The sequence below is a fragment of the Pinus tabuliformis genome, chromosome 2_2 (assembly GCF_031772625.1).
Source record: "Pinus tabuliformis cultivar Carrire ecotype Pingquan chromosome 2_2, CPIR1, whole genome shotgun sequence".
Classification (NCBI taxonomy): Eukaryota; Viridiplantae; Streptophyta; class Pinopsida; order Pinales; family Pinaceae; genus Pinus; species Pinus tabuliformis.
This window is the reverse complement of record NC_142300.1, coordinates 1,220,562,472-1,220,575,729: the sequence shown is the minus strand read 5'-3', so window position 1 is coordinate 1,220,575,729 and position 13,258 is coordinate 1,220,562,472. Positions and strand designations below refer to the sequence as shown.

The 13,258-nt window shown below is 38.6% G+C and overlaps 1 protein-coding gene across 3 annotated transcripts in view; it reads left to right on the top strand.

Annotated features, from left to right (window-relative positions):
- The window catches only part of LOC149197887 (uncharacterized), a 408,075-nt gene that overhangs the window by 122,148 nt on the left and 272,669 nt on the right, over positions 1–13,258 (top strand). For 2 of the 3 annotated variants that reach the window (XM_089406021.1, XM_089406019.1), the window contains exons 9-10: positions 2,896–2,966; positions 3,056–3,223. In XM_089406021.1, the coding sequence (XP_089262147.1) occupies positions 2,896–2,966; positions 3,056–3,223 (239 nt within the window). The remainder of the gene's footprint in view (positions 1–2,895; positions 2,967–3,055; positions 3,224–13,258) is intronic. The other variant, XM_089406020.1, reaches the window with a different exon arrangement.

The window sequence follows — 13,258 nt, the reverse complement described above, 5'->3', positions numbered from 1 at the left end:
TATCTCAACTGACAACAACAAACATTACAATGAGGAGAGGCTGTCCTTTTATAGAAAAATTGCAACGTCTAGTTGATGGCTAACTAACAGCTAGTTTTGACTCCTCAAAATAGTAATTTATTAATAATATTAGATCTCAGACTTTTGTGATCCATATCGATAATCAGTGTCTTCCGCATTAATCACATGTTATAGAATTGGTCGACGTTTCGAACCAACTAATGTGGTTCATCCTCAGGACAAATGGTGAGAAAATCAGACTTAACAAAAGTTTAAATAGCAGAGAAGCATCTGGGTCTTGAATTAGCCGTTTGGAACTAGCTGTTATAAACTAGCTGTTAGGAAAAAGGGTTAAGAATTTATTAGTTATCCACAACTTGGAGGCTTAGTAAATTTTCATGAAATATTACGATATAATTTTTAATTCACCCATTAGGGGGTTGACCTGGACAAATTTCTACAATTTAGCTCAAAATACCCTTTGCACATGGTCCATGATGGGCAATAGTCAAAATAGTAAACAATAGTAGCTCGTAGTTCCACTTGGTCACCCCCTTGAAAAGTTCAACTTGGTCCCATGGAGGAGAATTCTTCTTTTAACAACTAATTTCTTGGTCCATTGCTCAACTAATTGGTCCACCATGTCTTCACTGGCTAGTTAGACCCTCTAACGACAACTTCACCAACAATTATTTTTGACTTGACTTTTCCCTAGTAATTTGACTTAGCCGCTTGGAAGTGGGACCTCCAATGTCCTTGACTTTTCCCTAGTAATTTGACTTAGCCGCTTGGAAGTGGGACCTCCAATGTCCTTGACTTTTTGGCAATTTTGACACTTGGGTATGCTGAAATCGGTCTAGATTTGTACTGGATATGTGTCGAAGTCTTCATATCTTTCCTAGTGTTGCCACCTCAACACTTGCCAACCATGTCTTCTTGCTCTGTCCTAGATGCTCATCCTTGTTTTGTCACCAGGAAACCCATTTTGACTTGTCAAACAAATTTGACCAAGCTCTAACTAGCCATTACCATGTTTGATTGGAAAGATTTGACTTGCATGGATTCCTCTCGTCAAACTGCACATTCTGAGAGCATGTTGACTTTTTGACCACTCGGACCTCTTTGCATTGGGAACCATGTGCTGCCTTAGGAAATGAGAAAGGTTGTCAAATGGTCTGTCATGCTTTGAGAGCTGTCTGAGGAATACTGCACCAAATCCAAAGCCACCTACAGACTCTAAGGCCATAATAATGTGGAATGACTTAGGTGCACTTTGATGCGGGTTGGACTGGCCCATACATTGATGATCACCCCTGCAAATGCAAGCTCCCATAAAACATGAGTCTTCAAGAAAGTTCACTTGAGGCCCTTTGTTATGAATATAATATATAAATTTATAATTAATAATTAATAAATAATTAGCATATTGAAGAGACATGTCCTAAAGGACATGACTATTTGTGAAGGAGCACCTTGCCTAGTATATAACGAGAAAAAAAAACAGAGAAATGACCCTCACATTATGATCTGGAGATTCACTTCAATAGCGAGGAAGAAAAATTTCTGCCAGCTTTCCACTCTAATAATTGTTTTATTTTCGAGGGTTACCATATCCGCCCCAAATGGAAAGGCACCTGCTGATGTTCCAAGCGAAAGTTTCAGTCAAGAACTGCAACAGTATCTGAAAGATGCTCATGTTTATGAGAGCAAAGAGATGAAATTACAGAGGAAGAATGTTCTCATTCAGCGTTATGTCCTTTTGAATCAATGGATCACGGGGGTAGCAAAGGAACACAGTGGAAGTAGACTGATCCCATGTGTAGAGATATTTCCCTTCAGATCTTATAGTTTTGTTGTGCACGACCCTGGTTCAGACATTGATGTGTTGTGTGTTAGTCCAACTTACATTCAACATGAGAGACATTTCTTCATCAAGTCACCGAACTCTTACCGATTCCCGGAGCAAAAGTGTCTATAATGAAATTCAAATTCAATGGAGTACCAATCGATTTGGTCTTGTGCTACAAAGGGTGTCATGATCATACCAGAATATTTCGACCTTTTTACTATGAAGTATGAGGACATGGATTTGAAGAGTGTTAACAGTTTTAACGCATATAGAAATCATTAAATGTCCTATTAATGAAAACATTGAGAGTTACCACATGGCACTGTGATGTCTGAAACTGTGGGCGAAAAGGCGAGGCATATATTCAAATATTGTCAGATATTTAAGTGGAAAAAACTTGGAGTTGCTCCTCTGTCTGGTCAACCAACAGACGGAGAAACTGGAACCCGTTCAGGATGATAGTAGCCGGAAGTGAAATTTCAATGGACTAGCCATTGTTCGACCATGACAAAAAGATACACACTCAAAAGACACAGGTCTAGGATACCTAATATAGGGCCTCACATGGTTTTTACATTGCTTTTGACTTGTGACCTTCAGCTTACAATGGTGGTGAAAGATGTTGCAAAAGTGTTCATATGTACACCTGCTGAAATGAGGGGTAACACATGCCTTTATTAATAAATAGATATATATGCAATATGGGGACAACTATATATATATATGATTGATTAATCGTTGGAGGATGTTACAGTGTTCTTCATGATGCTATATTTGAACAGGTCATGAGGTGAAAGGTCATAATGAGTTGTTATAAACATTAGTGTTGAGTATATTACTAATTATTAAGTGTTGCTTTACCCTATTTTATGTATATTATATTATTACAGTCTTCTTCTATCCCAGACCTGTCATTTCAAATGTAGCCAAAGTCTGGATGGAATTCATTTGTGGGGAACAATAAGCTTATAGGATGGTGTGGTTGTAGCTATGCTCAGGGATACTTTGTTGTTTGCTTGACAGCTGCCAACGAATCTCTCATGCAGTGTTGGAGCTTCGTTTGGAGCATTCTGTTGGTGAGGATGAGAATAAGACAATGCTTGATGCCCTTATTGATGTAAGTTTCTTCCAACTCTTTTTTGAGAATGTCTCATTTATGTTTAGAAAAGTCCTTGTTTATGTTGTTCAATGGTTTGTGGTTGGAAGGTTTTGAGTAGTGAAGCATCAAAGGAGCCTTTGGTCCTTTTCATAAAGGATGTTGAAAGATCAATAATAGGCAACCTGGAACACTACAAGAAATTGGAACAACTGCTCAAAGCAGAGTGTAGGGTGGTCATTATTGGATCTCATACAATGGATTTTCAGAAGGATAAGGTAATTGTAACAGTTGTCTTGAATATGTTCTCTGCAAGTATAAACTGGATAAGGTTTTCTAGTCAAAAGTAAAACTAATGAAAGTTACATTTAAATGTGTTTAAACTCTATGCTGCTAGTGATAACACAGTGGGATGCCTAGCTGATCCTAATTATGGAGTTACATAATTTTTCAAAGAAAAACAAAGTGCATTGTGGTGGCCAGATGCTAATTTTACTATCAAGAAAAATCCTCTCTCGAGTGCACTGACAATGTGAAGATAATCATGGAACATTTTTTTGCTTGTAGGCTTTTTCTGCTATTTTACTCTGCAACTGCTTGCTTTCATGCTGGTGTCTGCATTCTAGACATTCTTATACCTATATATAGATACAGTAGGTTCAGTTTATTGGAGAGGCATGACTTTTAATAGGGAGAAACAACTGCTTTAACCACTCAAGATGTTGTTCAGGTTCATTAATTTCTTTGAGCAACCCTAGGACAACTGCATTTAGACCAATATGTCTGATGCAATTTTCTGCTAGGCTTATCTAGGGTACTCATTTCATTGAGTTAATGCTTCTCTTACGTTTTCTTTGTTTTAGTTCTGGCTCTGTTCACTGTTTACCTGGCAGATGGATTGTGATGGAAACATCAGTATGCCTGTATCAGGCATCGTATTTGTGAGGTCAAATTCAGTTTTTCTTAATTTACCATCTGTTCCAATATGCACCGCGTCTGTAGTTCCCACTGCCCAGAAGGTTTTCCCCTCCAGATTTTTTTTTTTCTCGTTAGATGAAGGACCCTTTGCGGTGGCAGTATAGTGTGAATGTCACAAGTTATAATGTCCTTGCAGATGGTAGGTTTCTTGTTCTAACCTTACCTGGTACAACAGTTGTAATGGATAATTTGGTTTAATCACACTAACTATCATTAGCAGACAGGAGGAGGCTCCCTTGGTTCAGCAGTAAATTTGCAACATCGCTGCACCTGGTAGAGTTTGGATCCTAATATTTTTCTATTATAACAGCTGTGATGAATAAGTTTGCGAATAGTAACCACCATTTTTATAAATGTCATTTTTAAAGGTGACATAATCTCAATTAGCTAGTTAATGATGTCATCAAGTACACCCAAAAAATAGTTTAATGTCATTGTTGGAAATGTTATAGTTTGGCAAGTGTGGTGTGATCAAGCCTTTTTATGCTTTCATGTGTAAGAAAGGTTGTATCGACACAATATTTTTCAGAAGGATGGAGGAATGGATTATTGAACATTAAGAAAGTTTTTATCGACACAATATTTTTCAGAAGGATGGAGGAATGGATTATTGAACATTGGGCCTTATTACTGCCATGATTTTCCTTCCCTTCTGACGAGTTTTGGTTTTAGCTGATATTAAATGTGCACTAATATGGATGCCAAGCTGGGAACATATGCTTTGGTTACAACAATATCTAACACCCACAAAATGTAATGTCCCAATCACCAAGGTGTTAGTATTGTGCAACTCAAGAAGCCTACCCATTGTCACCTCAATAGCTCTTCCTTAATCTTTAGGTTGGCTCTTCTCCAACACAAGGGGGGTTATCCCTAGGTAGGATTGCTAAGGCTATGGGGCAGAGGCTCTAGGTCATGTTTGGAGAGTAAGCCTTAACGAATCAAATATTTGTAGTAGTGGTGAAAATATGGATAGTATGAGAACAATAAGAGTGATGGAAACCCCAAGACTAGTGCCAACCAAATCTTGGGCAAAATGAAGTTAAGGAATATCACTCTAAAGATTGTTGTATTGTGCATAATTAAAGAGGATATGGCTGCAAATAGCATGCCACAATCAACCTTAGTAGTTCTGGAAATAACTATAGAAATAAATCTTGGAGAGCCCTATAGGTCCCACTCTTGAACGAGTTGGTGAAGGTGCTGCCCTGCAATGATATATTAATTACAACAACCATTTGTTTGATTGGTGAAGGATTAATAATTTAATATATGCAGAAATATAATAGCAGAAGGAAATAAGGGGGAGAACCTCCTCATGTTTTGATTTTTGTTTGTTTGTTTGGTTATTGTGAACTGGCGGAATTGGCAACTAGGCTGGGCATGTACTCGTGTGACATTGGGCTGATTCCGACTCCTACAACTATAACCTCTAGGCATACCAACGCAGCCCCTCACACAACACATAGGGCTCATTGGGGGTTTGAACCAGTGACATCTCAAGGAGTGCCTTAACAATAGGACACTCTATTGCCTACTATCCTACACCATGGGGGTGAGAACCTCCTTATGTTACTCCTAACCAAATGGCAAATATTCCATTACAAAGTCTTCATAAAATATTTTTTGCAAGAGGTTCCAATAGTTATCCAATAACATTAAAAGCATGCAAAAATTAAGTCTCACGTATGATAGAATGATACCTCCAATCTTCCATTAATCTTGCCAAAATGATTTACAATGTAGTCCAAGGGGAGAGTTACACAATCCCTAAAATTTCAACAACTTATACTGTTGGAACATGCAACATGGCAACTATTAATTCAGATTTTTCTTATTCCTTAATACTTGCTTGTGAACTTTATTTATCTTCTTGTGTTTCTTAGTAGGATCTTTTCATCAAACACATATCAAGATCGAAACAAAAAAAGACAATGAACACAAAAATTAGACTCCAAGCCATGATAAAACCCCTCCAAGGGGAAAAGACAAAAACTCTCTTCTCTTCTTATAAGAATCTGCTTCAAATGAAACAACAAAAACCCAAACCCTAGACGAAGTCCTCCTCTAGCACCAAGTCAGCCCTCCAAAGAGAGCTTCCAATTTGGTCAAAGTCAAATCAAGTCAACTAGAGACAAATCCTTCCAGAACTGAACCTGCAATAGAATTTTAACCCCGAGCAACAAGATTTTGGACCTCTTGCACCAGATTTTTGGACTTGCGAAATTTTTGGCCCTTGCAACTACTCCAAAAACTCACACATGTGAGAAAATGCCCAAAAAATTTGTCCCTTTTTCCTTTGCTAGGGTTTTCTACTTGGATTCTTGTCCTTCACTCTTCTTATTTTGTCCTTCTATTACAGATCAAACTTCTTGATGATGTGTGTCAAATGAGGTCGAAGATGTTTCTATATATAGCCTTTCCAAGAGGTTGAATAGCCACTCTCTAGGCTGATTTATCTCTGCCAGGGCTAACTTGTGCTAGGAGGCTTTCAGGACTTTCTAGACTCAAGAATAAATTCTTTTACAAATTATATCTTGCCCACATGGGTCTTATATGTTGATTTCTGGTAGCATCGGATGAGCTCTAAGTCTCGAAATTTGCAGGGAGGCTTAAACAAATGCATTCTCCAATACCCATAAATCATTTTGGGAAATTCCACCCGGAGACAGTTTTATTAAAATAATTAATTATTTTTAATGGGACCCTAAATCTAAACTTAGGAGATTAAAATAATTAATGGGTATTAATCTAAACTGTGGGTGTAACTTCTAGAAGAAGACGAGGATCAAACCAAAATGATCTAAGCTATTGATTAGAAGTTAATTTGGGCCATTGGTTGTCCAATAGAAAGATATAAGAAGAGGCTTGAGGGGCACTTGGAAAACACAAAAAGGGGAGATCAGAAGTTCGATTTTCTGAAGTAGAGCAGCTCTCAGAGAGATTTTCGATAGTGATCTTTTGCAGTGAGGGGCAGGGATAGTATTTGAAGAGAAATCTTTCCCAGTCGAAGAATACTCAGCAGAGAAGAGAGAGAGAGATCCAACAAAGGAAGCGCAGAGCCACGCAGAGGTAGGTCAGAGCCTTGAGGAAGTCCGAAAATTTGCTGAGGTGATCGATTTATGTAGCTGGAAGTCGGGGTGTGAGACCGACAGAGCAGAAGTCAGAATCTCAGAGGCAAATCGATCAACAGGGAGGAGTGACGCAGTCCCTAGAGGGTGTGTGATCCAGGTGGATGTTGGTGGCCACCCACCTATCCCATTTGGACCCCCACAACTGTCTCTTTCAGTTTTTCTATTTCCTTAATTATAGCACAGTTTACTAATTTTAGCAGTTTTTCGGGTCCTAAACTTCCGGAGCCGTTTTGAGGCCCTAAACGACGTTTTTTGGGAAATCCAACGCTAGCGATTTTTCTGTTTAAAAATCGTCTTTTCCGTCGTAGTCCTCAGAGAGATCTTTCCAACGGGCTATCCTGCGCGTCAAATGGAGATAGTACGACCAATTCGCGACCCCGGGAAGTTGATGTACCAACTTACCCAAAAACGGGGCCTCCAATTTGGCATTTCATCTTCTAGGGTTAGGTTTTGGAATGTGAAGGGTTTTCCATTGTTTCTCAACAATAAATAGGCCCTCGAGCCTCATTGTAACACAGTTTTTGGAGAACAGTTCAGAGGCATGTAGCCGACACATCTCTTCTCAGAGATAAGCTACCATCGCCCTAGCTTGGTTATTTCCATTTCTATTTGTAAGCATATTTCAGTATTTTACGGTAATGAAATGAAGTATTATTTCCGCTGCATATTTTTCTTTATGGTTATCTCTGTATTTTATTGTGTTCCTATTTAAATCCGGATCAGTGTGACACTGGGCTGACGCAGTGAATGCGTAGAACTAGCAAGGGGCAGTTCATTCAGTGGCTGGTTCAGTCAGGATTTCCAGTGATAGTGTGAGGTAACCTCACTTATCTCTTTGTCAGCGATATTCTTTGTAACTGGATTGCCGAGAAGGCATCTAGAGATTGTATTCAGAAATTACTACTGCATAATAATAAAACTCTAAGAGTTGCTGCACTGATTTTACCGCATTGGTTTTTCCGGGGACTTTTGTCCAAAAATAACTGTGTATATGTGTTGTTTATTTCTTTCTTGTTCAGTTTCTTGTTTACGTATTATATTTAAATGGTGAAGGTTGCAGTGTATTCGTTTCAGTGTTTACTGAAGGAAACAATAAATAATTTGTTTCAGTAATTAACAAATAGGAGAAACGTAATCAGTTGCTACAGTAGGAATTTGGACATCCAAATTTGCACATTATAAACATGATGTTGACTCCTTTGACTCATGACAATAAATCATATGACCTAACAAACGCTAGAAGCACGAAGAGCATGCTTTTACATAGAAGACCATTAATAAAGTGCATGAAACCCATGCTTTAAAATAATAACCTCTTTCTTTTCTTTTTTTGTTTGGTATATAAGATACATATTGAAATGAGTACAATAACAATTATAAAGATTGAAACTAGTTACATTTCCAACACTCCCTCTTAACTAGGGAGGTATTCATAATTGTACAATCAGTACAACATCATTCTCAGACTGAAGAGTTCTCATAAGAAGAGTTGGATTGATGAGCCAACTCTAAGCATCAACATTATGACCAACATTGTCTTTGAGGCCTAAGTAGAGAAGCTTATCTTCATTCAAGAGCATTATGCTGGGAGACTTTACTTGTGATACTGCACTACCTCGACAAGGCACATACCCCATCCGAATGTTCACAAGGTATGTCCTTTTAGGACTATTCTTATCTTGGATTTCCAAACCTTAATCCTCAAATAATGTAGGTTCTCTTTGATCACTCTTATCTTGGACACGTGTCCTATCCTCAAAGAGTGTTGGTCTCTTTCCTTTCTTGGATGGTTTATCCTCAAGGAAACCACAGATGCTTATCCAATCCTCCACCATTCTCTCTTCAAGGCCTTCACGTAGACTTACAACTGTTAGTCCCAGTGAAGTGCATGACACATGAAGAAGAGAATACACGTGTGATATTTATCATCACTCCCTCTCAACCAAAAATGATATCCCTATTCCCTCTTGACTAGGGAATAGATCCTTGCTCCTATGAAGGAGAGTCCTTTACTCCCTCTCAAATCTAGAGGAGATTCCAGACTTCCTTTCTATTTGGGAAGTCAACACCACGAGCGTTATAGCTTGTCTCCATAAGAATATCAACTACCTGTTCTTTATAGCTACATGGCTCCCTCTTTCCTTCACATCTCATCATATTGAGTCTGCTTCCTTCCTTGGTATCATGGAGCCATCTTCTTTCTTCAATCTTGTGACAGGATCCATGTCATCAATCTTGCTCATGACTTTCATGTTGTCATCATTAATGAAGGCATTATTTTGAGCCTTTCCAAACTTCAAGCTGACCATAGCTTCCTCATGAAATTGATCTCCTTGTTGATGTACGAACTTGACCTTCAGGTTATCTTCTCACATTGCTACTTTTTAATCTCAAGATGAAGACATCTTGACTTCATAATTGTTAGGTATCATATGTTGAGCTTATCTCAACATTCTTCATATATTCCTGTAATATCCTTCTAGATAGCAAAGCAAATATGTTAACCAGATAACTAATGCCAAAACTATTAGACTTACCTCATCATAATGATGACCTTCTCACCAAAGCATCAACATCCTCATGGTTCATCTCCATACGAGTCTTTCTTCATGCATGAGAGTGCCCAAGGATCGAACTTGACTACCAAGTTAGAACTTTCTTCCAGAGATTATACTGGATGTTAATCATTATTCTACGAAATCTAGAGAAAGTCTTAATTCTTTATCCACCTTGATTAAGTCAAATTCTTCTTTTAAACATCACATGATCATATCAAGCATATTCCAAGATTCTATAAATATGAATCTTGTCCAAGAGTTACTTTTAATATGTTGAAGAAAGTGTAACTAGGTTCGGTCTTCATAAATGTACTTTTGATATTTGTATTTATTCAATAAAAGAAATATTATTTTTGTTATATTTATCAATGAATTTCTTGCTCATTGAAATAGGTCTAGCACATGTCAAAATGCTATAGGTGAGTCAAAAGAGTCAAAAGAAAATGTTGAAGACCCTTAAGGGCATGTTACACCATGTATATATTTGTATAAGAGTCAAAAGATATCCCTCCAAGCAAAGTCAAGTCCTCTCCATGCAACGACATCATCAAAGAAGCAATTCCGAAGCAAGAAAAGTCAAGTCGGCCTAAAGGAGGGACAATCCTCTATATATAGAGGTTGTCCACTCCTCCAAAAAAAAGGCAATCTACCTTTGAAATCAACGAAGAAGAAAGACCGAGAAAGGGTGAAGAAAGTCGAAGTACAAGGAGCCTCTAGTGCAGTGAAGAAGGAGAGACACAAACCAAAGTTTATAGGGTTGTTCTAAGGAAGAAACGCAGTCACACGTGTGAGAAAAGAAGGGCAGTCTGCAGATATAACAACAACAAGATCATAGTTACATATTCCTCCTTGTTTGGGCTAGTAACTTAGGCCTATAAGGCCTCCTACTCAAGCGAAGAAGAGGGTCTCTCAAGCGAAGGAGAAAAGAGCTAAAAGCATAAGGGAAACCTCCCACACATGCGAGAAACTAGGGCTGCAGTACTACTATATCAAGTCTGCACTATACATCAAGAAGAAGCTCGATTGGGTCAAGATAAAGAAGGTATCCTCTTGGTGAAGGATCTCATTAAGGATCAAAGATTGGAGTCTCTTCTAGAGCTAGTGTACTAAGGACTATCAACAAGATAAAAGAAGAATGAAGTGCCAGAAGGAGGAGGACAAAGTGCTGGGGAACGAAGTGCTAGAAGGAGGAAGAAGTGCCAGGAAACAAAGTGCAGGAAGAAGGAAGGACTTGACTTGTGCTTGTAGGATATTCTCGTCAAAGTTCCAGGGTTTGGCATTGATCAATAAGAAGCTTCAATAAGAGAAATTGACAAAAGGGTTGTTGGCATTATGATACAAGTGTTGTCCTTGATGGCAACTCACTCAGAGACAGGTACAAGTGATGGCAACTTAATCAGAGGACAGATCTCAGTACAGCAGGACAAGAAAGAGATATACGCAGGTTCATTAATGAAAACCAGCGTGTACACGCAGGTTGGCTTCAGTAAAAGCGCGTACATGTGAAAAGTACCTTTGGTCCGTGGCGGTTAGTCCTTGGAAGTTGTGCCTATGGTTTTGGACCATGGTGTCTCGACGGGCGTGTCGATCCCTAGTTTTGAAGTTGATGGTATTGTGTTACTATGGTTTTGGTCCGTGGTATTGTGAAGTGCCTAAGGCTATATAAGGAGAAGATCATTAGGCAAAAAGGTGTAAGCAACGTGTGTCTGATGAAGTGAGAAGATCTGGTATTGCTGGTTATCTGTTCGGGACGCTTGGCAAGGGTCGGATCTGACAGCGAAGGTATAAGTAATTATTTCTAGATCTGCACGCGGGTTGCCTTTGGAGAAAGTGCGTATACACGCGGTTTTGGTATATCGAAGTAGCGTATGCATAATAAGATTTGATATTTCAGGTTGCTGTTGATTCTGGTGATTGTCGCAGAGTTCTGGGCTCTAGTTTGTGTTCTGTGTTCTTGATGACAGGGTTTCAGTGATTCAGTATTGGGTGATTATGATGTAAGTATAAGTTGATGTTTGTATTGAAGCAGTGTTTGTTTTGTACTCATGGATCCAGTCTGAAAATTGATGAAACGTGGTCCCTGAAGGAAAGAAGGTTGTAGCCTTCTGTAGGGTCAGCACCTACGTACTAGTAAATGGATCGGCTAGTACAAGAGCTGAGGGGGTTGTAGCTCCCTTCCAGAAGTAGCTGGAAAACGAGAGAGGGTTGTAGCCCTCTGCAGGTTGTAGCCTGCGTACTGGTATAAGGCTGCACCAGTACAAAAGATTGTAAACTGAAGTTTCTTATTAAAGAAAGAAAGAGACGACTTGCAGCAGGTGGTTTTCACCCACATTGGGTTTCCACCTTATATCATGGTGTTCATGTGTGTGGCTTTTGTGTGATTATCTGTTCTGTTATACTGCACCTGTTTACTGTTAATATGGTTAATAATGTTCTGATGCATTTACTGAAGATAAGCTAACTGAATCATAAGATCTCTGGATATATGCTAGTTGCTTTAGACACAGTAGCGTGTACACGCGGGTTCACTTAACTGAAGTAGCGTATATGTTTCTGAGTATGAAATTGGAAAGGTTTTACTGATCTGATAATACTGATTCAACCCCCCTCCCCCTTCTCAGTATTATTTCCAACAAGGGTTTTCCTCTCTAAGAGAGAGAGGTTTTGCCCTGGCAGAGAGCCAACATCTTGTGTTCTTGTTACTATGTTTTTGGTAGTAGTTTGGTGAAGTAAATACACATGCATTAATAGGAAGAGAAGAAGATTAAGCTAACAAGATAAATTGTAAAAGAGCTTCACAAATTGTTAGCAAGTCTAGAAGAATCCTACTATACCTCATTTCCTATATTCTTCAACACAATATGCTTTCCTATGCTCTTGTTCCATCATCTAGCTATATGTCTTGCAATGATCCTACAACTTTGACCAATTACATTCCTTAATCCTTTAAGAGTATTGTTTCCATACTATGTGGAATGTATACTAACCTTGTCAAAATGCTTCTTCCAAGAACCTTCCAATTGGTTCTTCCAGGATTATGATAATCCACCTTAGCAAAATGACTACCTCTAACATTATGTCAGAATTCCTGGATGAACAATAATATGTGAAATGGTCCAACCATCTCAATATTAAAAGCTAGATGATTGCTACAAAGCAACTCAATCAAGTAGACTTTACATATGCTACTATCTCATGCTTTTATCTATGATGCCATGCCAAATAAAAAATTTACTAGAGTAAACAACAGTGCATTCTATTCTAAAGGAAAGACCAACTTCACAAAGAACCTGATGGAGAGGATGCCTTCTTCAATAGCAAGATCTTTCACATCTTCTTTCTTCGACTTCTTCCCAAGTTATCCCATTTCTTTAGCTATGTGAGCTTCACTTCTTTCCTTTATTTTGTTGTTATGCTTGTTTGGACAGTCCCTCTTAAGGTGTCCATATTCATTGCATCCAAAGCATTGAATGTTAGACATATCATGCTTCTTCTTAGACTTCCCAAACTTTCCCTTCTTCAGCCTCTTGATTCTAGCAATGAAGGCTTGAGATTGTTCATTCGATTCGTTGTCATCTTTTACCTTGATGCCTTGAGCCCACAACTCATCAAAAGGAGTTGAGTCTTTCTTAGAGTAGATGCT